We start from the raw sequence: 22,313 nt of genomic DNA on the forward strand, positions 1-22,313 counted from the left end.
AATATTGCACCACTCACCCATAGCCCACAACTGTGCAGGCGCGGCTCATTCCCCCATATCCCCCAAACACTCCCTCCGCCTCCTCTTCACCTTCCCTCTTCTCTTCCCTCTCCTCCTTCACTTCCTCCCTCACCCTCCTTTCCCCTACCCTCAGTCACTCCCTAACCTCAATCACTCCCTCCCTCCACAACCGCTCTCCCCTGCTTAAATGAGATGTTGTTGTGATGTCATTGTGGGGTGGAGCACTGCTCACAGGTAGTTTATGTAAATGAGATCCATTGTGATGTCATAGCTGCTAACTGCCACTGCAACATCAAGTGACTTTTTCTCAAACTGGATTTTGCATTTTTTGCATATTTTCATTTATTGTTCTTTATCTCTCTACATCATCGTCTCTCATTTCTGTTTCCCGTTACTTTCAGACTGAAAAAGGGTCTCGACCCACAACGTCACCCATTCCTTCTCTCCAGAGAAGCTGCCTGTCCCATTGAGTTACCCCTGCATTTTGTGTCTATCTTTGAGTTAAACCAGCATCTGCAGTTCTTTCCTACACACTATAATGTTATATAGTATGTTCTACGTTCTCTCTCTCTCTATCTCTCGGTCACAAACTACCCCAGTTCTCCAAGCCATACATTTACCCCACCTCTCTTGACACCAAACTCCCATATATATCTACCCCACCTCTCTAGGCTCCAACTGCTACAAAGCTACCCTAGTTCTACCAACAAACTCCCACTGACCTACCCCACTTCTCAAACTGCTGCAGACCAACCCCTCCTTTGTAGGTCCAAAACTCCCTCAGGCATACTTTCCAGGTTCTGGAACATGCTCTGTTTCAAGGACTTAGTCGTTTGTCATGTCAGCTTTGAGTAACTACAAAGGTAGGTGCTAATGATGGAGTGTAGAGATTGGTCAAGATCAGGGAATTGGTCGGAGCACAGGTTAGGGCACTGGTGTCAATTGTCATAAAGTGACACAATGTCACTGTTGTCTACATTTTTGGGCAGCGCCAAATTAAGTTTAATAAACAAACGACACACAAAAATAAAACATCGCAGAAGCCGGAAACCTGAGTTAAAAATAAAACACTGTAAATATTCATGCAAGCCAGGCAGCATTCCTGGAGAGGAGAACGGGATCAATGATGAAAGGTTGTCAGCTTATAAAAAGACTTGAGCTCAGAACAATTCTGATGAAATGACATTCATCTAAAATGTTTACTCTGCTTCTATCTTCACAGATGCTGCCCAGTATGCTGCGTATCCCTAGCATTTTATGCTTGTACTTGGCACTGAACTACATCAGCTCCAAGCACTTCTGGGTCTCCGCATAGAAAATGTTGTTCTTGTAGTTGCACTATATATATTTTTTTTAATGATTGCGAGTGTTGCCTCCATGTAAACCTTTGCAAATTACCAAATTCAGAAAAGTCAATCATGTGGCTTACAGTGCAAGTAGGTAAAACTGGTTCCTATCTTTCTACACACCTTGCTTCCCGGCACACAATGGGAGTGAGTCAGGATAAATTTGCATGTTTGATTTGAAGGAAGATGCAAATTCACAACACAGTGTTTTACGTGAATATGCTGCATCAAAATTGAATTTAGAGACAACATTTGTCCACACATTAAACCAGGTGTGTTACATTTGCAGGGGTTAATCCTGAATCTTCCAAAATGTATTATTCTTTATTTAAACCTTAATGTTACAATAGAGCAATTTCAATGCACACAATACAAGCATATTTAGACTGCATTATAAATTATACAGGCATTAATTACCATGCTGAATAAATCAAAAGCACTGGGGAGCAAATCTGATGCGGTGCAAGATAAACAGTGCATGCAAAATATTAAAATGTTTTTTTTTATTGTAGTGCATGCATAATTTGATAGAACGATCAATTGAGAGCACAAACTATTTTAATTGCTAATACTAGGAGCTGGTTTACTGAGTGCCAGAATCAAGGGCAGTTTGAGATTGCTTCCAACTTATGAATCTGCTTTGAAGTATTGGTGGATCCAGAAGCTAAACCCATGGGGGATATAGGAATATTAAATGCTGGGTTGATGAGACTGCGGGACTGCCAAAAATGAACCCTAAGAGGCTGCAAGATTGGGAAGTTGCTGCATTAAGTTGGGGAGCGGGGGGAGGGGGGGGGGGGGGGGGGGGTAGCTGCCCAAAGCATGAATGAATGACAGCAATTCAGATTGCATGATTCAACAAACTCATATTGGCATATTTCCAAAACGCAGGTAGATAACAACTGCTCATAACTCTCAATGATATCACTGCAAAACAATTGCCATTTAACCAAGTGAATCATCCCCACAGTACTTCACGGAAGTGTTATTGAGAAGGGATGCATGTTAGAGCAGGGAACCAAGAGCTAGGTCGGAGGGATACTTTATGGAACATCCTAAGAAAGGGGTGGAAGATGGAGAGATCATGAGTCACAAAGACGCAGACCTCAATGGTAGAACAAAGGTATTGAAGACGGTACAAGAGGCTGGAGTTGGAAGAACAGTTTTTACACAGGTCTATATTGCTGTAGTAATTAATGGGAATGAGGAAGGAAAAGGTGACTTGAACATGAATGGAATTTAATGTCAAGCCATTGTTGGCCTCACCAAATGCAGAGTACTTAATAGACTTAAGAAAAGAATCTCAAAAGGCGTTGAAGAATGGCACCCCTGCAGAATGAAAAAAACACAATTGTGATCTGTGGCTCTGCAAAATATTTGCCAGCATGAGGCACTAAAAAAACCCTCAGAACAGAAGGCCTTTCAGCCCCTCGAGTCTGCTCTGCTGTTCAGTTAGAGATCATGGCTAATTGATTAATAATGAGCACTACACACTGAAGTCTGCACCAAAAGACTTTGGTATAACAAATCCTTCGGGTAACTTATGTGTGGAGTTGCTGCCGAGCCTCATTAATATTTCTTGCAGGTTCATCGGAATATAATTCAACAGTATTTTCTTTCCCTCATCCACAACCTATCCATCCCAGAAGTACATGTAAATAGAGTATTTTGTTCAGCATTGCACGGTCAATTATTTTATTTTTTTAAAAGAACGCAGTGAATGTTTCCCTTAATGGAAAAATGTGATGTGCTTATAAAAGATTATTTAGTCATCTGGTGTTGCACAACCTACTGAATACATGACTTGATTACAAAATATAGAGCTGCCTGAAATTTCACAATACATTCAAAAGGGTCTGTATGTTTAACCTTGCACCATATTTATGTGAAGTGCTGGGATATATTTCACAAAGCTTTGAGTCAATAAACCACATATCAATAGTTGATGCAATCTAGCAAAGTGGGCAAGGCTTACAAACAACTGGCCAAAGGCGAGGGATGTCAACAGGCTACCATACTGGAATTCATTTCAATAATGAACAATGTAATATTATTAAGGCACGCACTGTGCAGCAACACCTCGGCTTGCTTACCTGGAAAGCAAAATAGACGAGGTAGCTTTATAGTTCAGTTCGTGGCATGCATTGAATTAGTTGAGTTTGGGTGGGTTGGCTGTACCAGGACTCCCAGGTTGCAGAAAAATAAGTCACCGTTGTAAGTTACCCATCGACTGTTGCCATCGACACAACTGCGCACAGCCACAGTGCCCTCACAGCGAAACCATCTGACATAATTTACAATCGAGGCTTATGCAACAGGACCAATAAGCATTTGCAATTACATCCCAGCAAAGTGCAAACTCATTTTTTTTAATTATGGGTTAATAACAGCAAAAAAACTCATACTTAAATTTTGGAAAAATATAACTATACCAACGCTTAAAATGTGGATTAGAAATATGTTGGACACAGCATACCTTGAAGAAATGAGACTCCTCCTAATAGATAAACAAGACCAATTCTTAACGAGTTGGTCTCCATTTATTGATTTCTTGGATTCATGTGGTGCAACTGTATTGTAAAAAGCAAATGTTTCAGGTATGGGTGAAAGATGATCAACAATATAAAAACTCATCTCATAGCGTCTATTTGCTAATCTCTCCTCTGCTCTCTCTTCTTTCTTCCTTCTCTTTCTCACTATCTCTTTCTTTTTTTATACACACTACACTTTTCTCTACTCTCTACTATCTCTTTCTTGCTTATTTCTCTCTTTAAAAAAAAAAAAAAAAATGAAGTTGGGCAGAGAATGTATCAGGTTAACATATATTTGGCACCTGAAAAAAGGTACCACTGTATTGTACTTACTTCTAATAAAATTAAAACTAAATAAATAAATAAAAGTGGAAACACTGTGAGATACGGAGTAGGAGATTGAAGCCAGATAACAAGCACAAGTATAGAAACATTATCGGCCATAGCATCTTTTGCAGCATATTTCAGGCATTATATGCGCATGGGAGCTCTTCTTTCCTGTATTGCTGGCAAGGAAACTCAGTATGCGGCATTAGTTGGAAAGCATAGAAATAGGAATTGCTGGATGACAAAAAAGACCAGGGTCCATCCACATGGGGAGGCCACCGGAGACAGTGATAATCGAGAGGTCAACTAATCACTGCAATCAGTCACTGTCAACAAACCACGGCTGGCATGAGGTGAGGAAATTCCACAGATGAAGATTGGGAACCATGGATCCAAACCCACCTTTTCTTCTCAGCATGATATCCTTGTGTTGGGTCAACAAGTCCATAACAACAGCTTCTCATTGGCTGCTCAAGGAGCCCATTCCAGTGACTGGCTACATACGAGTAAATGTATTAGTTCTGACTCTGTCCCCTCACTCCCCATTGTTGTTGTAGCTGTGCAGCTGCAAGGGGAAAGGAGTCAGAAATGGGCCGACATCTTTCTTATACAGTTGTGCAGAAAATTGTCATAAACTACTTCCAATCTGTGTAGGAAAATCAGTCTGAAGAAGGGTCTCGACCCAAAACGTCCCCAGTTCCTTCTCTCCAGTGATGCAGCTTGTCTCACTGAGTTACCCCAGCTTTTTGTGTCTAACATCCGACCTGTATTGTACATAGCTTTTACATTCTTCCTGTGACTGTGTGGATGTTATCTAGGTGCTCCGGTTTCCATCCACACTCCAAAGACATACAGATGAGTAGGTGTCTTGGCTTCCATAAATTGTCAATTGTCCCAAGTGTGTAGGATAGTGCCAGTGTACGGGGTGATCGTTGGTCGGTGCTGACTCGGTGAGCCAAAGAGTCTGTTTCCACAAAACCTGTATCTCTAAAGCAGTGGTTCCCAACCTTTTTTTGGCCATGCCCCACCTAATCACCTCTAAAATCCTGATGCCCCCCATGTGGTGATATATAACTCTTATCATTTAAAAAGTGAACTCCGTTTCAGCTGAAGAAGCTTAAAACGCCAATACCTTGGTTGTAATAACTACACAATAAAGACCTGTTTTACCCAAAAAAAAAATTATTTACTCAAAATAACATCTGAAACATAACTACATATGTTTACCTGATGGAAAATCCTAAAAAATAAAAATCGAAAATTTGGACCCAGACCTCCTCAGTCGCGCTCAATTGCCCCCCTTAGAAATCAAATTGCCCCCCTGTGGGGCGGACGCCCCACGTTGGGAACCACTGCTCTAAAGTAAAGTCCAACTCTCTTGTGACCATGTTGTTTAAGAGGGAACTGCAGATGCTGGAGAATCGAAGGTTACACAAAAAAGCTGGAGAAACTCAGCGGGTGCAGCAGCATCTATGGAGCGAAGGAAATAGGCAACGTTTCGGGCCGAAACCCTTCAGGTTTCGGCCCGAAACGTTGCCTATTTCCTTCGCTCCATAGATGCTGCTGCACCCGCTGAGTCTCTTGTGACCATGTTGGGAATCGCACATTTTAGGATGGGAGCTGTCCTCTTTATTCTGCTGACAGACAATTTCATGACATGTGGGGTGGGGGGCACAGAACGAAGCCAAGTGAGCATTTAGAGCAGAGGAAATAGACAAAACCCGATCTCTGGACATTTGCCTTGTCTTGGCTTTTAAGATAAATCCAATGAAATGGGTGCACATTTCATAAATGGGATAAGAGAGATATGCATGTTTTAGGAAGTATTTGCTGAAGAACAGTCAGAAGTTTATTGTTCATGAGTGCATATTTTAAATAGTGAACTAGAAACATTTCAAAGTCACCAAGGCACTTAAGAGAAGCATAAAGAAAGAACCAATGGCAGTTTATCACCAGGCCAATTTCACAAGATCAGATCGCAGTAAGTTGAATTAAAATACAACTTTAAAAAAAACAAAACCTATAGTAACAGTTCAACATTTACAGAGCTGCAAGATCAAGGGGAAATCTATCCTCATAATGGAATTTGAACATTCTACCTGCAACACAGCAGCAAGGTTTATCTCTGTACAGTGTCATATTCATCTTAACAGCCCTGATTCCAGCATACATTTCACATGATGTATGGTCAGGACTGCATTTCAAGTTTATATGGTTTTGGCTCTGTGCCATGTAAGTGCACACAGGTGGCCCATCCCCCGCCGGCTGCCATTCTCTATATCTGTGTGCTCATCTTGAGACACAGACTGCTTTTTTTGTAAAAACAACCTTGTCATATAAATGGTAGCTTGCATTCCTTTTGGCTATGCATCATATCAGTTTGAATCATGGCCAATGCTTTCTTAGCAGCAAACTGGATGGTAAGGAAATGTTGCCAGAAAATTGGTTGCATTTCCCCCCCCCCCCCCCCCCCCCCAATCCCCATTCACTCTCCCCCCACCAAGTTGTACATATGGGGGCTTCTTATAACTATAAATGCATTTAGAGAAACACATCAAATTCATGTTCTCTAAAATGCTGCCGGACCCACTGAGTTACTCCAATACATTGTTTTTGGAAACCAGCATCTGCAGCTCCTTGAGTCTATATCAACTTCATCACTTGATTGCCATTAAAACTCAGTTACTGTCACAATGACTTGCACCAGATTGCAGCTGAATTACTGCTTGCAACCAGAGCATGACATTGACTAATTCAACGAGTGGCGTCACCATGCTACTTACTTCACTGCAAGTATTATAGAGTTTCAAAGAAACTTTTCATGCAAATCTAGAGGGTGCTTGCCAGACAGCACCTGGTGCACCGAGTACTATTTTAGGGGCATCCATATCAAGGAAGAATTTTCCTGCACCTTTCGACTTTAGAGATACATTCGGCCCACCGAGTCCACACCGACCAGCGATCCCCGTCCGCTAGTAGTACTATGCCACACACTAGGGACAATTTACAATTTTACTGAAGCCAATTAACTTACAAACCTGTACGTCCTTAAATTGTGGGAGGAAAGCGAAGCAACCACAGAAAACCCACCCGGTCACGGGGAGAACGTACAAACTCCGTATAGACAGCACCCCTGTAGTCAGGATCGAATCCCAGTCTCTAGCGCTATGAGGAAGCAGCTCTACCGCTGCACCATTGTGCAGCCCTGAGGCATCAACGGGTTGAATCGGTTGTTTCACTGAATAGAAGGGCTGACTCATGGTGACATGGTCAGCAGGTCAGTCTTGCGCTCCTTGGAGTGTAGAAGGATGAGAAGCGATCTCATTGAAACATACAATTCTGAGGAGGTTGACTGATGGCGATGTGGGAAGGATGATTCCCACAGTGGGGTTATTCAGAACTAAGGTACAAAGGAAGATTAGGAGGAACGTCTCTCAAAAGGGACTTTCTATCCCAAAGGAGCTGTGGAGTTATAGTGGCAAGAGATGAACTAAATGAAACACTGGAGTCGGATGGAGATTGAATGAGGGACATGCCTGGTATCCCGTGGAGCCGGGTTCTTACTAACCAGCGAAGACTCAAGAGGCCGGTTGGTTCAATTTTGCATCCTTTGCACCTTTACTGAGGAAAGCATCCCGAGCACCCATTCACATTTCAGTGTAATACGGTCAGATGTGCCGATATCTGGCGTGAGAAGATAAACTTTGACCATTTTGGTGGCTGTAAGATCCCACGATTTTAAAGAGGGCGGCGGCACAGTGGTGCAGCTAGTAGAGCTGCTGCCTCACAGCAGCAGACTCCCAAGTTAGATCTCGACCTGGGTGCTATCTGAGTGGAGTTTGCATGCTTTCCTTGTGCCGAGTGGGTTTCCTCCGGGTGCTCTGGTTTCCTTCCACATCCCATAGATGTGGGCTTGTAGGTTTATAATGTTGTGTGATAGGTCCAGAAATAGGCCTTTCGGCCCAACGTCTATTCCATCGTTTAATCATGGCTGATCTATCTCTCCTCCTAACCCCATTCTCCTGCTCCTCATAACCCCCGACACCCTTTCTGTAAAATTGCCCCCTAACGTGGGATAGCATTGAACTAGTGTGAATGGATGATCGATGATCAGTGTGGATTCATGGGCTGAAGAACCTGCTTCCATGCTGATCTCGAGACTAAAAGAGAGAGAACGGGACCTCCCCTAGTGCCCACGCCACTGTTAATCGCGAATATCAATAAAACAAATAAACTTGTCATTTTCACATTACTCTTTATGAGACCTGGTTGTGCTCAAAGTGGCTGCTGCATTTCCTACATTAAAACAAACTCAAAATTCTTCATTGGCTCCGCAGTAAAATGGGCATCCTGATAGCATCGGAAAGTGTGACATAAATACAGGCTCGTTCCTTCCTTCAGATTTTATCAAAAATGGCACGGTGTAAATGTCAGATTCACCACAGATGTTGAGTATAGACATAAAATGATGATTATCAATGGACATTCATCACTGTCGAGAACGGAGGGAGACTCGGTGGGGGGGGGGGGGGGGCGGTCGAGAACAATGGGGGACCCAACGGGGGCGGCGGGGGGGGGGGGGGGGTGCATAACATGGGGGGCCGGTGAGAATGGAGTCATGTGCGGTGGCAGGTAGAGAAAGCAAAACTGTTCCATAAACGTATGTAACTTTGTCAACAGCAGAACCGTGGCAACTCTTGTGTACCGCCTAGGTGAGGTCTACTGTATCATTTTTCCAGGTTGTATGCAAACCAAAGCATTTCAGTGTACCTAAGGAAAGTTGACAATAAAGTATCATTGATTCATTGAATCATTGTCTTTCCAAGTCACCTGTTCCTCACTATGCCTGTGTTGCTGGTACTGTGACTGCCACTCGTTGAGTTAAGGTTGAGCTCAAATGCTTTGCAATGGCAGGTCTTTAATCAAGGATGCCAGATATCTTCTCCAGACACTAAACCACCCAAAAGCTATTGGTGCTTTTTGGTGATGCTCTCGTAATTTAATTGCTGCCCGCCTCTTGTGAATAATGGATCACTACAGGCAGTGGCCACTGATACCCAAACTCTTGTTTCCATTTCCCGTGACTTTCAGTCTGAAGAAAGATCTCGACCCAAAACGGCACCCATTCCTTCTCTTCACAGATGCTGCCTGTCCTGCTGAGTTACCCCAGCATTTTGTGTCTATCTTCGGAAACAAATTAACTTGTATTTCTCTGTTCCCAGTTCAGACGAAGCATCCCAATCCCAAAGCTTTAACCATTTCTCCTTGCACGGAGGCTGCCTGGCCTGCTGTGCGTTTAATGTGCAATTTGTTTTGGATTTCCAGCTTCTGTACTTTTACGATTTACTGTTACAAAGGAAAGGTTTGTGATATGCATCACTCCTACTGGAAGCATCGAGCCTTTTTAAAAGGGTCTAAGTAAACAGAGAAACATAGAAAATAGGTGCAGGAGTAGGCCATTCGGCCCTTCGAGCCGCACCGCCATTCAATATGATCATGGCTGATCATCCAACTCAGTATCCCGTACCTGCTTTCTCTCCATACCCCCTGATCCCTTTAGCCACAAGGGCCACATCTAACTCCCTCTTAAATATAGCCAATTAACTGGCCTCAACTACATTATGTGGCAGAGAATTCCAAAGATTCACCACTCTGTGTAAAAAAAGTTTTTCTCATCTCAGTCCTAAAAGATTCCCCCTTATCCTTAAACTGTGACCCCTTGTTCTGGACTTCCCCAACATCGGGAACAATCTTCCTGCATCTAGCCTGTCCAACCCCTTAAGAATTTTGTATGGGGTAAAGAACAGGGTGGTCCAACAGGCCCTGGAGTGCTCCCACTTCCATTGCTCCTCAGGCTCAGTTTCATTAAGACTAAAATTCACTTTTCAACCCAAGAGACTCATTTGACAAAACTACTCCAAAGTTACGTTTTTTTTTAAAAATGGAATGAAACGGAGGAAGGAAAAGCGAGCGAAGAGAGTGAACAAATGGAGATTTAATACTCGAGGCAGTGATTCATCATGAAGTGGAAGCGAAAACAATGCTACTAATATTTGCATGGTAAAGTCATTTAATATATTCAAAGCAAGAATCAGCAAGTTAATTATTTATATCAAATTATATATTGATTGCTAAAACTGTTTGTGGTTAAGGAATAGCTCACACAGAGAACATTTATTCCTGACCGCTTTACCATGGTAACCTGGAAAACGCAGTGTACTTTTCACTCTATAGAACATCATCACCTAGTCATTTCTCATTGTAGATCTGACATTCATTCTTGATCGCATTAATTAATAGTTTAAAAATGTCTTGACACACTTTTTTATTGTTGAGCACCAAGTCTTCATGTTTAAATTTAATACATTGAAATATAAAATTAAAATAACTTTTCAAAAGGAAAATACAACACTAATTCATAAATATCATGCATCTTTCCCCCAAAGTGAGTTTGCTGGAGGATGTATGGTTTCAGCCAACCGGCTTCAGAGACGCTCACCACCGTGGCTACGCTCTCATTTCACTCCTGCTACCAGGAAGAAGTTTTTGGAGTCCTAAAACTGTAACGTCCTGGTTCAGGAGCAGCTTCTTCCCAACAACCATCATTAAACACTATTAAACACTACTACCTCCAACTAAGTTTCGAACTACATCGAGTTGGGGGCATTGATTTTTGTCTTTGCACTATTATTATTATTATTGTTTGTTTGCTTTTTATAAACTACATAAAAATACTTGAGAATTATATTGTTTATTATGGTGTTTACAGGGTACTGTGTTTTCATGTTTGCTGTGCTGCTGCAAGTAAGAATTTCAATGCTCCGTTTCAGGACGTATGACAATAAAACACTCTTGACTTGATTATTTTTTTAAATTCCGGTGTCTTTTTGTCAAAGACTACTTCAAAGTCAATGTTTTGAAATAAACTTAAACTAAAATAGTTGGTTTCAATTTTGTTTGATGCACTATGTTTGCAACTGGCTAAGTATTACATTGAAATGCATTCAGAAGCGCTCAGCATGGATTCACATTTTTCTGTGTATTTTTAAGGTTGTTTTGTACCTGCAGAAACAAGAGTGCAATAGATGCAAAGCATCTGGCATGTGAAGAGTGACCCTAGGGTGCCCTATCCAGTATTAAAAATAGATGTGCATAGTTTGATACTGAAACAGACTGAAAAATAGACAGGTAGACAGATAAATATTAATGGATGCATGGGCGCAGTCATAAGGCTATAAACTAAATGTGGAAGTTATTTGATATTATGAGCTACCAGACTGAAGCTTAACTAAGTTTACAAATAGCTGAACTTGCCCATGTATAGGTTACAGCTGTCAAATGATGTCCTGGCGTTTATCTATTATTTCTGTGACATATACTGAAAGTGCAATTTTACACTACACCACTGAAGTGTTATTGTCACAGTGCCAGGATTGCTGTGCTGTTCTCAATGTCAGGGTAATGCAAAATGGCATTCATCATGTTATGCGATTACTACATTAGAAAGGAATTCGAACAGTCTTTAGAAGAATTCCATTTAGATTATGAGTATATTAAACCTATCATTCACCAAAAATTCAACGCTGAAGTATGTGCAATAATAATTGATGTTAATAATCCTATCAATAGTTCCATGCATACTGTGGTCATAAACACATTATCTGAACAAATGAGTCAACCCACAGTGTATTTTTCCACTCAGACTGCCCAGAATGGGCAACTATTCAATGTTTTTTTTCTTATTTTTAAGCTTGCCTTTGAGTTCTCAAAATGTAAGTGGAACAGAAGCCAGTTTAAATTTATAGTTGCAGACACTGATAATAATCTGCAAAGAAACTAATTAAAGTAATTTGATAATCTAAAGGCAGCTGGAGAGACAGAATTCCAGAGCTCAAAAGTTCAAGGTTAATATTTCCAAATAAAGGAACCACAGCCAATATTACCAACTGCATTCTGTCAGTTTTACTCACTGCTGGCAACCGTCCAACAGAATGTGATTTTTCAGCAGAAATACCTGCTCTGAATCAACAACCCAACCCTTCACAAGACTGATATCATGTTTATTTTAGTCCTATAAAAACTCGAGCATTTTATAATCTCGAAATGGAATCTGGTTGGTTTCCGCCATCCAACAGAGAATATAAACTCATCCCATTTTGGCTAGCTGGTAATCAAGACTGTTAACTAGATTAGCTTAATTGAGGCAATTAACAATTAACAAGAGAGCTTCCTTTTCCTCGACACATGTTTGGCCAATTCAGGATTTTGGACTTTTGGTCATGATGTATCTACCTTCCAAAGCAGGAAGAACTAGTTCAGAGTGTTTGTTTTTTTTTAGAAAAAAATCTTTTCTTCCAAAGGTGTTTAATTCCCTCCTGCTTCCCCAAGATCTCTATCGTCCCACAACCATGACCTCATGCAGACTTCACACTCTATTTATTGCAGCAATAAAGCAGCATTCGTCACCTGCACCTCTCTATCGCTCCCACTTTTCACTCCCCTCCACTCAGTCTGTAAAAATCCTGCTCTTTCACAAGACTTGTGAATGGTTATCCCAACATCACTTACTTTGACTCAATGTTAATTGGTCTTTGATATTGAATGCCTGTGAAGTTCTTCGGAACATTTTACTATGTTAAAGGAACTATAAACATAATAGATTTGACTCCAGATACAAATGTTGAAAAGGGCAGCACTACTGTGGCACAGCTGATGCCGTGCCAGAGTCCGGGGTTCAAACCTGACCTCGGGTGCTGTCTGTGCAGAGTTTGCATGTTGTCCCTGTGACCGTGTGGGTTTCCTCCAGACTCCTCCGGTTGTAGGTGTAGGTTTGTAGATTGATTGACCTCTAAAATTATCCCTAGTGTGTAGGGAGTGGATGAGAAAGTGGGGATAAATTAGAGCGAATGTGAAATGTTATTAGCTAATGCTAATGTTGGTGGGCCGTGTGGACTCGGTAGGCCAAAGGACCCATTTCCATCCTGTATCTCTAAACTATCATGGGCTTATTTCTTTGATGTTCCAAAACACTTTTGAGACTTATTTTTGTCATGCATTTTGATAAACTAAATTGCCTGCATGAATGAGAAAAAATTAAAATGTTGATAATCCAAATATGCATTTTCGATAATCAAATATGCTTTTCAGAGTTCCATGTTGCAATTATATTCATAAATATTCACATTTGTTTTGTGCTGGTGGCAGGTACTTAGCACGTAAACCAATTAGAATCATGGTATACATTGCAGGGTGTATGTAGAAAGCAGCGCTAGTCTAGTCTGTGTCTATCTTTGTTGTAAACCAAAATCTGCAGTTCCTTCCTACACCACAGTCTCGATGTTGGCAGCTGATTGAAAAAAGGTGTTATGTTTGTGAAGGGTGGGTGGCTTTTAACATTGTTTAGAATTTGCTTCGCGCCTGCAAAGGTGTTGCTTTGGGATGCAACAAAAACTGGCTTGTTGCACATAAATACGCTAAGGCCTTTGCCTGCTATATTGGTGCAGAGGATCTGCACTATGCCATCATAGGATAATAATAATAATAATAATAATAATCTTATTTATATAGCACATTTTTAGTCAACTTGCATTGACCCCAAAGTGCTTCACATAATTACATTACATTTACACACAGGCAAAGGTGGGTGAAGTGTCTTGCCCCAAGGACACAACGACAGTATGCACTCCAAGCGGGATTCGAACCGGCTACCTTCCAGTCGCCAGCCGAACACTTAGCCCATTGCGCCATCTGTCGTCCCACAGGATGCACAAGATGGCGCCGGATGGTGGAGACTCTTTGTGGGCTGGTCCTAGAACAGCATCCACTGTTATCCTATACAATTGCCCCACTCTTCCAAATCTCTATACCAACTGTATTTGCATACAGCATGATTGTACTCATGTATACTTTGATCTAATTTAATTATACAACATGCAAACTAAAGCTTTTCACCTATTTTCATGTGCGTTGCTGAACAAGGCAGTGACACACAACAAAAGTCAGACTTGTGCAGCACAGAGGCTGTTCGGCCCATCACATTCGACCTGACCTTTTTGCCCACCTATACTGATCCCATTTCCCACATTTGGACCACATTCTGTTTTGCCTTGCCTACTTAAATGTCTGTCTAAATGGCGTTTAAATGTGGTAAATGTGCCCGATTCCCCTACCGGTGGCACAGCGGGAGAGTTGCCACCTCACAGCACCAGAGACCAGTGTTCAAACCTGACTACAGGTGCTGCCTGTGCAGAGTTTGTACATTCTTGCTGTGACCTTGTGGGTTTTCTCCAGGTGCTTTCATTTCTTCCCACATTCCAAAGACGTGCAGGTTTGTAGGTTAATTGGCTTTTCCCTCGCGTGTAGGATTGTGAAAGTGGGAAAGCATAGAACTAGTTAAACCGGAGATCGATGATCAGCGTGACTTGGTGGGCCGGAGGCCCTGTTTCCACCCTGTATCTCTAAACTAAACCAAACCTCAGTTGGCCAGCACACATCAGATATCAACCATTCTCTGTGTGAAATAAACTTACCTCTCTGGTCTCATTTAAAACTCCTACTTCTCACCTCAAACCTATGCCCTTGTTTTTGATACTCCTACTATGGGTGGGCAATCAAAGCTCTGCTTACATATATTTAAAAAATATATTTACAACATAACCTAACATTGAAACATAGTAAGTAGGTGCAGGAGTAGGCCATTCGGCCCTTCGAGCCAGCACCGCCATTCAACATGATCATGGCTGATAATCCAGAATCGGTACCCTGTTCCTGTTTCTCCCCGTATCCCTGGATTCCGTTAGCCCTTAGAGCTAAATCTAACTTGAGTGTGAAGTGCACTTTGATTTGACACTAAATTGTGAAAGCACGGCGTTTCTGTGCTCCAACTCTGAAGCAAGTACCACAGCCCGTTATTCTGCTGTCAGGATGGGCTGGACTCAGGTAGCTTTTAAATGTGACAGATAATTGTTTAAAATGCGACCTTAATCTTGCTGACAATTCCACTGCAGCAAAACGCCAGCCTTGGCAAACTCAGTCCAGCTAGCTCTTTGTTGTCCATTGTTCCACATCCATTCACAAACCATTTCCTACCAATAACAAATTCAAAACTTTTGTTTTGCAACCATTCGGTTCCGATAACATAAAAACATTTTCGCTACTCCTTAAAAATTATTTCTCAAAATCTCTATCCAAGGGTACGAGTGACCTCTACATCAAAGCCAAATCCAGTTTTTGGAAGAATTTGATATAACGCTCCATCCAGTAGGACCCACAGCAAGCAGATATCATCCGAAAAATGTCTTTGTGGTTTAGTAATGTAAAACGTACATTATTACATTACAACAGATCTTGGCATCTTTAAAGTCTGCATAGTTACATGGTCCAGCAGTTAAAATTCCAATCTTTTACGACATCTAGTATTTCAACCATGTTATTGAGCTCAAGTTACCATTTTATGAAGAGAGTTCCTGCACTTACCAAGTTCATCGCAGACACTCTCGCTTTCAAGCAGAGTTGGATGATCAAACGTGTCGCGACAGTACAGGATGCGGGTACTTTCGTTCAGGATCGCAATGCCACCCAACGCCATCACAAACTGGTCGACCAACCACGAGGACGATCGGTTCTGAATCCGCTTCAGCATGGTACGGTATCGACAATACTGCGGGTAACTGAGGACGATGACTTTGGTGTCGTGTGTGTCGTCACTATCTTCAACATCATCATCCTCCGCATCTGTGGAGGGAGAGGGAGAGAGACAAACATTGTTATTATCACTGAGGAATATTAGCTGTGGAAGAAGGAACTGCAGATGCTGGTTTAGACCAAAGATAGACACAAAAAGCTGGAGTAACTCAGCGGGACAGGCAGCATCTCTGGCGAGAAGGATCGGGTGACTTTTCGGGATGAGACCCACCTTCATACTGGTTAGGGATAATGGAAATGAGAGATATGGACGGTGATGTGGAGAGTTAAACAACAATGAATGAAAGATATGCAAAAAACGATGAGAAAGGAAACAGGCCATTGTAAGCTGTTTGTAGGGCGAAAATGAGAAGCTACTGCGATTTGGGTGCGATCAGCCTGTGTGAACCAACCTGATCTCCTGGTCTGCAGTTCCCTCTTAAACACTGATCTCCTGGTAGCTGGACACTTAATTCTTCCCATTCCTACACAGACCATTGTCCTTGGTCTCCTCCATTGTCAGAATGAGGCTAAACGCAAATTGGAGGAACAGTATCTCATATTTCGCTTGGGCAGTTTACAGCCCAGTGGTATGAAGATTGATTTTTCTCACTTCAGGTAACCACGGCATTCCCCCTCTCTCTCTCTCTATCCCTCCCCTACCCAAGTTGCAATAGCTTCTCATTTTCACCCGACAAATAGTTTACAATGGCCCGTTTCCTTTATCATCGTTACTTTTTTGCATATCTTTCATTCATTGGTGTTTATCTCTCCACATCACCGTCCATATCTCTAATTTCCCTTATTCCTAACCAGCCTGAAGAAGGGTCCCGACCCGAAACGTCACCCATTCCTTCTCTCCAGAGATGCTGCCTGTCCCACTGAGACACTCCAGCTTTGTGTCCATCTTCGAAGATTATTAGCTGTAGGAGGGGATGGAACATGGACGTAGCCCATTACCATAGACTACAGCAGCTGTCTTTGCATTGTGTTACTGTGTAAATTAAACACATTTCATGTCAATAGGATACAGGATAGCGTCAGTAATATTAAATGCAGCAAGAAAATATCGAATGCAGCAAGAAAAATAGCACAATCCATTTGTGACATTATGCAAGAAATAGCCTTGAAGGCTTGTTGATATCAATCTAAAAAAAAAATACACATGAATATAATAATAAGCCCCATCTTGAGTGATGGAAGCTTGCTTGTTGTCTGTTTAAATATTTAGCTGAAAGACTGAAGGCAAAACACATACATAATTAATACATAACAAATCACAGTTTAATACCAGATTTTAAAAAATGTCTTCTGCTGTATACTGGGAGCTCACTTGCAACCTAAACAGGAAATGGCACAATAATGGCTAATAGACTCATTACCCAGCACTAACTCAGGCTGTCAAATGCCACACCTTGCTTAATGACACATGTGTAGCTATTTATCATGTTACCTCGCTGGAAGAGCAAACACAGCAACACGTAGTTGTGTAGGAAGGAACTGCAGAAGCTGGTTTCAACCGAAGATAGACAGAAATGTTTGCGATAGGTATATGGATGGGAAAGGAATGGAGGGTTATGGTCTGAGTGCAGGTAGATGGGACTAGGGGAAAATATTTAAGTGTTCGGCACGGACTTGTAGGGCCGAGATGGCCTGTTTCCGTGCTGTAATTGTTTTTTTTATTTAATTTTTTAAATTAGAAGTAAGTACAATAATATGGTACCCGTTATATGGTTATATTGTTATATGGTTAAAATGCTGGAGTAATTCAACAGGACAGACAGCATCTCCTGAGAGAAGGAATGGGTGACATTACCGGTCGAGAGCCTTCTTCAGACTGTTACCAGCTTTGCTGGTTTGCTGGACATTCCAAAGCACGATACTGTTCTTGGAAATGCATTAAGGAAGTTAAAATACTAGGAAAAAAATCAAAACCAGAATGTTTAAGAATTCAGCTCCATTTTTAGTCATAAGCTGCAACTTAAGATATTTTCCCACTTTATTTTGCTGAGTAGATGAATAGCTGGCTTGATTATACAGACCAGCAAGTTAAAATGCCAACCGCTGTTTCAGTGCTGAATTGTGTTGGAAGGAATTGCAGATGCTGGTTTAAACCAAACATAGACACAAGAAGCTGGTGTAACACTCAACAGGTCAGAAAAACATCTCTGGAGAAAAGGTGACGTTTCAGGTCGAGACCTGAAACATCACCTACTCCTTTTCTCCAGAGATGCAGTCTGACCCGCTGAGTTACTCCAGCTTTGTGTCTTATCCTCTGTGCAAAATTAGTTGATCTGAGCTGCAGCACCTTCCATCTCTGCAACCCTGGGTTTGCTGTGGAAAATTTGACCAAATCAGTGTTTCCATTTGATTCCTATGATGTGTGACTATTATTTTTGTTTGTTTTTGCGTATGCAAGTTCAGCTTGAACATTTGCATTTGCACATGAAATTCTATGTTTGGGTTCTCAGTAAAGGGCACTGTCAGGTCAGAAACGACATCTCTGGAGAACCTCTGACGTTTCAGGTCGAGAGTTTGAAACATCCCTTGACTCCTTACTCACAGCATGGTCGTCACGCTGGTCGCAACAGGTCGTAATGCTAGTCGCAAAACTCGTGGCATCTGAGCTGCAGTCAGGGCCATTTTTCAAACCTGGATGAAAAATGGCCATTTGACCAAAAAAGGTGTTGCAAGTTGATTTCTATGATGTGTGACTTTAAATGGTTTGTTTTTTCTATAACACATCATTGTCCACTTGCTGCTATAATTTTCTTTGTTTTCATTTAGTAAACTACTGTCCCATAAATAGACCTCTGCCGGTGAATATATATCGTTTCCAGTCATTATTGAACACCATGAATTATTTTATTTTATTTCGGGTTTGGAAAATGCTTTAAAAATGTATGGGAGAATTTGCAATAAAGTTGGAATTTTGGAAGTCAAGTCACTCGTAACCCATGGGGCACTTAACCCATCGGGCACCACTCGTAACCCATGGGGCACCAAACTTAGTCCCAAATGCGAAGATAGACACAAAATGCTGGAGTAACTCAACATGAAAGGCATCATCTCTGGAGAGAAGGAATGGGTGACGTTTTGGGTCGAGGCCCTTCTTCAGACTATGTTTCGGGTCAAGAGCCTTCTTCAACTTTTCCACTCCCCTTACCTACTCTAACCTCTCTCTCTCCCTCCTCCCCCCCAAAGAAAAACGTCTCCATCTTAGTCCCAAATGTGATGGATTAACTGCTGAAACAAAGACCTGCAGATGCTGGTTTATATTTAAAAAAATCAAAGTGCTGGAGTGACTCAGTGGGTCAGGCAGCGTCTCTGGAAAACATAGATAGGTGACATTTCGGGTTGGAAATGATTAACTGCGTTCTACGGTAGCTGGAGATTTGGGATGGATCAATTGATATGCTACTTACTCTATGAGGTAACATAAGCTCACATATCATACATTCAGTATTTATAAATAATGACACATCTCCAGGCTGAAGAACGGACTCAACCTGAAACATCATCTGTCCATTCCCTCCACAGAGGCTACTTGACCCGCTGACTTCCTTCAGCACTATTTGTTTTGATGAAGTCACATACTGTAAATTCATAGAGTGCATAAAGGGCCTGTCCCACTGTGGCGACCTAATTTGCGAGTTTAAACAGTTTGTGGTCTCCCCCCCTCCCCACTCTCTAAGGGACTTACCGTACACGGTGCCAGCCGTCTTTTACCTTCCTGTTCATCGTGGGTGTGAATTTCAGACAGCGCTCCCCCGCTTTCGTGTGGGTGGGTGTATGGGGGGGTGTGTGTGTGTGTGTGTGTGTGTGTGTGTGTGTGTGTGTGTGTGTGCGTGCGTGCGTGCGTGTGTGCGTGTTTTGTTTTTTTTGACGGTCGATCCAGCTCGCGGTTTTTCAGGCGAGTGCCCTCGAGCTTGAAGGTCGAAGACAGTCGCTGAAAAGTCGCGTTCGTGGGACAGGCCCTTTAGAAAATCAACAGACTTAACTTGCTTGTGTTAAGTAACTGGTTAATCCCAATCTCATATTCTCTCCCTATAACCTTGTAACCCACTAGCACTGCTTGCAACTGTACTCGTAGACCACAACTAAAACTATAACCAGCTATCTTAAAAAATAGTGGCGCAGCGGTAGAGTTGCTGCCTTTCAGCGCCAGAGACCCGGGTTCGATCCTGACTACGGGTGCTATCTGTACGGAGTTTGTATGTTCTCCCCGTGACCTGCGTGGGTTTTCTACGAGATCTTCGGTTTCCTCCCACACTCCAAAGAAGTACAGGTTTGTAGGTTAATTGGCTTGGTGTCTGTGTAAATTGTTCCTAGTGTGTGTAGGAAAGTGTTAATGTGTGGGGATCGCTGGTCGGAGCGGACTCGGTGGGTCGAAGGGCCTGTTCCCATGCTGTATCTCTAAACTAAAACTAAACCAAACTTCTGTTCATGTTGTGTCATTTGCCACCAGAGCTCTCCTTAAAGTGCCTCACAGCCCACGAGGTGTCTGTGAAGCAAGATCATTCCAAGCAGAGTACAAGTGGGTGCACATCAGCTGTTTCTACCTTCAAACAGGAACTGAGCAGGTTGCAGCTTTGGTCTAAATGTATCATAATAGGTCCCATCACTTGGACTGCATGATCTCTTGGACTTTTGGTGGGTAGTTAACTTGTTTAGTTTATTGTCACGTGTACCGAGGCACAGTGAAAAGCATTTGTTGTATGCTATCCAGTCAGCAGAAAGAAAATACATGATTACAATCGATCCATTTACAGTGTATAGATACATGATAAGGGAATAACGTTTAGTGCAAGGTAAAGCCAGCAAAAGTCCGATCAAGGATAGTCCGAGGGTCACCAAAGAGGTAGATAGAAGTTCAGCACTGCTCTCTGGTTATGGTGGGATGATTCAGTTGCCTGATAACAGATGGGAAGAAACTGTTTGTGAAACTGAATCTGGTGGTGTGCGTTTTTACACTTCTGAACCTTTTCCCTGATGGGAGAGAGGAAAAAAAAGGAGTGGCCAGGGTGCGACTCGTCCTTGATTATGCTGCTGGCCTTGCCAAGGCAGCGCGAGGTATAAATGGAGTCCATAGAGGTTAGGGAAGGATTCGGTGTTGCTTGCATCCAGTCCAGATGCTCAACCTTCACCTGGACTTTGTGTGTTTACTAACGCTAATGAAACAACTGCGTTTTGTTTAAAAGACTGTAGTTCTGCTTCCTGGCACAAACTGGAAACGTAAAACCTAAATGAAATATTTGATCATAGTTTTCTCAATTTTCCTCCCAATCTTCCAACATCACCTTCAACTTCCAAGATGTTACAAAAGGAAACATTTTCTCCCACTGTCCAGCAAATGTAATTATTTGTTCTGTTCAGTTGTTCGGTTAATCTGAAGTGTTTGTGTGGTGGATGCATTTTTCATTCTTGCACTGTTAATTCAATTTCACCAGCAATCTGAATTACAATGGTACACTCTTTTCTCTAAATGGACAGTGCGAAGTATAGTGTGGCTAAGGGGATCAGGGGGTATGGAGAGAAGGCAGGTACGGGATACTGAGTTGGATGATCAGCCATCATATTGAATGGCGGTGCAGGCTCGAAGGGCCGAATGGCCTACTCCTGCACCTAATTTCTATGTTTCTATGTTTCTATAAAACACATAAAGATCTCAAGGCAACTTCTTAAATAAACACTCTTTCATTCCAATGTCCTACTGCTACTTTCTGACAATATCAAGAAAACATCCAAATAAGTTACCAAAAGCCCACACAGATTGTTTGTGGAAAAGTCAGTCAAATTGGCTCCATATTCAAAGAGATTAAAAAATGTATAATCAGATGCACATTACAATCTCCCGGTTGCTAAACACTAATTCTCTTTCCTATTCCCACGCTGACCTTTCTGTCCTAGCCCTCGCCCATTGTCAGAGTGAGGCTAAATGCAACTTGGAGGAACACAACAGCATCTCATATTTCGCTTGGGCAGCTTACAATCCAGTGGTATGAATATTGATTTCTCTTACTGATTAGTGATTCCCTCTCTCTCCATCCCTCCTCCACCCAAGTTGTACCAGCTTCTCTTTCTCACCCAACATTTTGGGTCCAGACCCTTCTTCAGACTGAAAGTGATGTAATGACTGTCTATAGGTCTTGTTTCCCTTTCCCCTGACTAGTCTGAAGAGGGGTCTCGACCCGAACCACTGTGGGTAGTCCAACGGGGAGAAATACCCGATCATTCAATTGGAGAATTTGCAGGACCTTTTGCACCGACTGAATGGCATTACCTGCCTGTCTTACACCCCATTTTACCATCTGCCAGCACAGTGTCTTGCAAGCGGTGATTAGAATTAAAGAGACCTGCCGACGCAAGAGATGGCAGACGCTGGAATCCGTAGCAAGAAATAACG

The 22,313-nt window shown here is 42.2% G+C and overlaps 1 protein-coding gene across 1 annotated transcript in view; it reads right to left on the reverse strand.

Annotated features, from left to right (window-relative positions):
• Positions 1 to 22,313, reverse strand: part of arid5b (AT-rich interaction domain 5B) — a 154,560-nt gene that overhangs the window by 83,493 nt on the left and 48,754 nt on the right. Inside the window, exon 4 of the mRNA XM_055647199.1 lies at positions 15,701 to 15,958. Within this exon, the coding sequence (XP_055503174.1) occupies positions 15,701 to 15,958 (258 nt within the window). The remainder of the gene's footprint in view (positions 1 to 15,700; positions 15,959 to 22,313) is intronic.

Source organism: Leucoraja erinacea, chromosome 15, assembly GCF_028641065.1.
Source record: "Leucoraja erinacea ecotype New England chromosome 15, Leri_hhj_1, whole genome shotgun sequence".
In the NCBI taxonomy this organism is placed as follows: Eukaryota; Metazoa; Chordata; class Chondrichthyes; order Rajiformes; family Rajidae; genus Leucoraja; species Leucoraja erinaceus.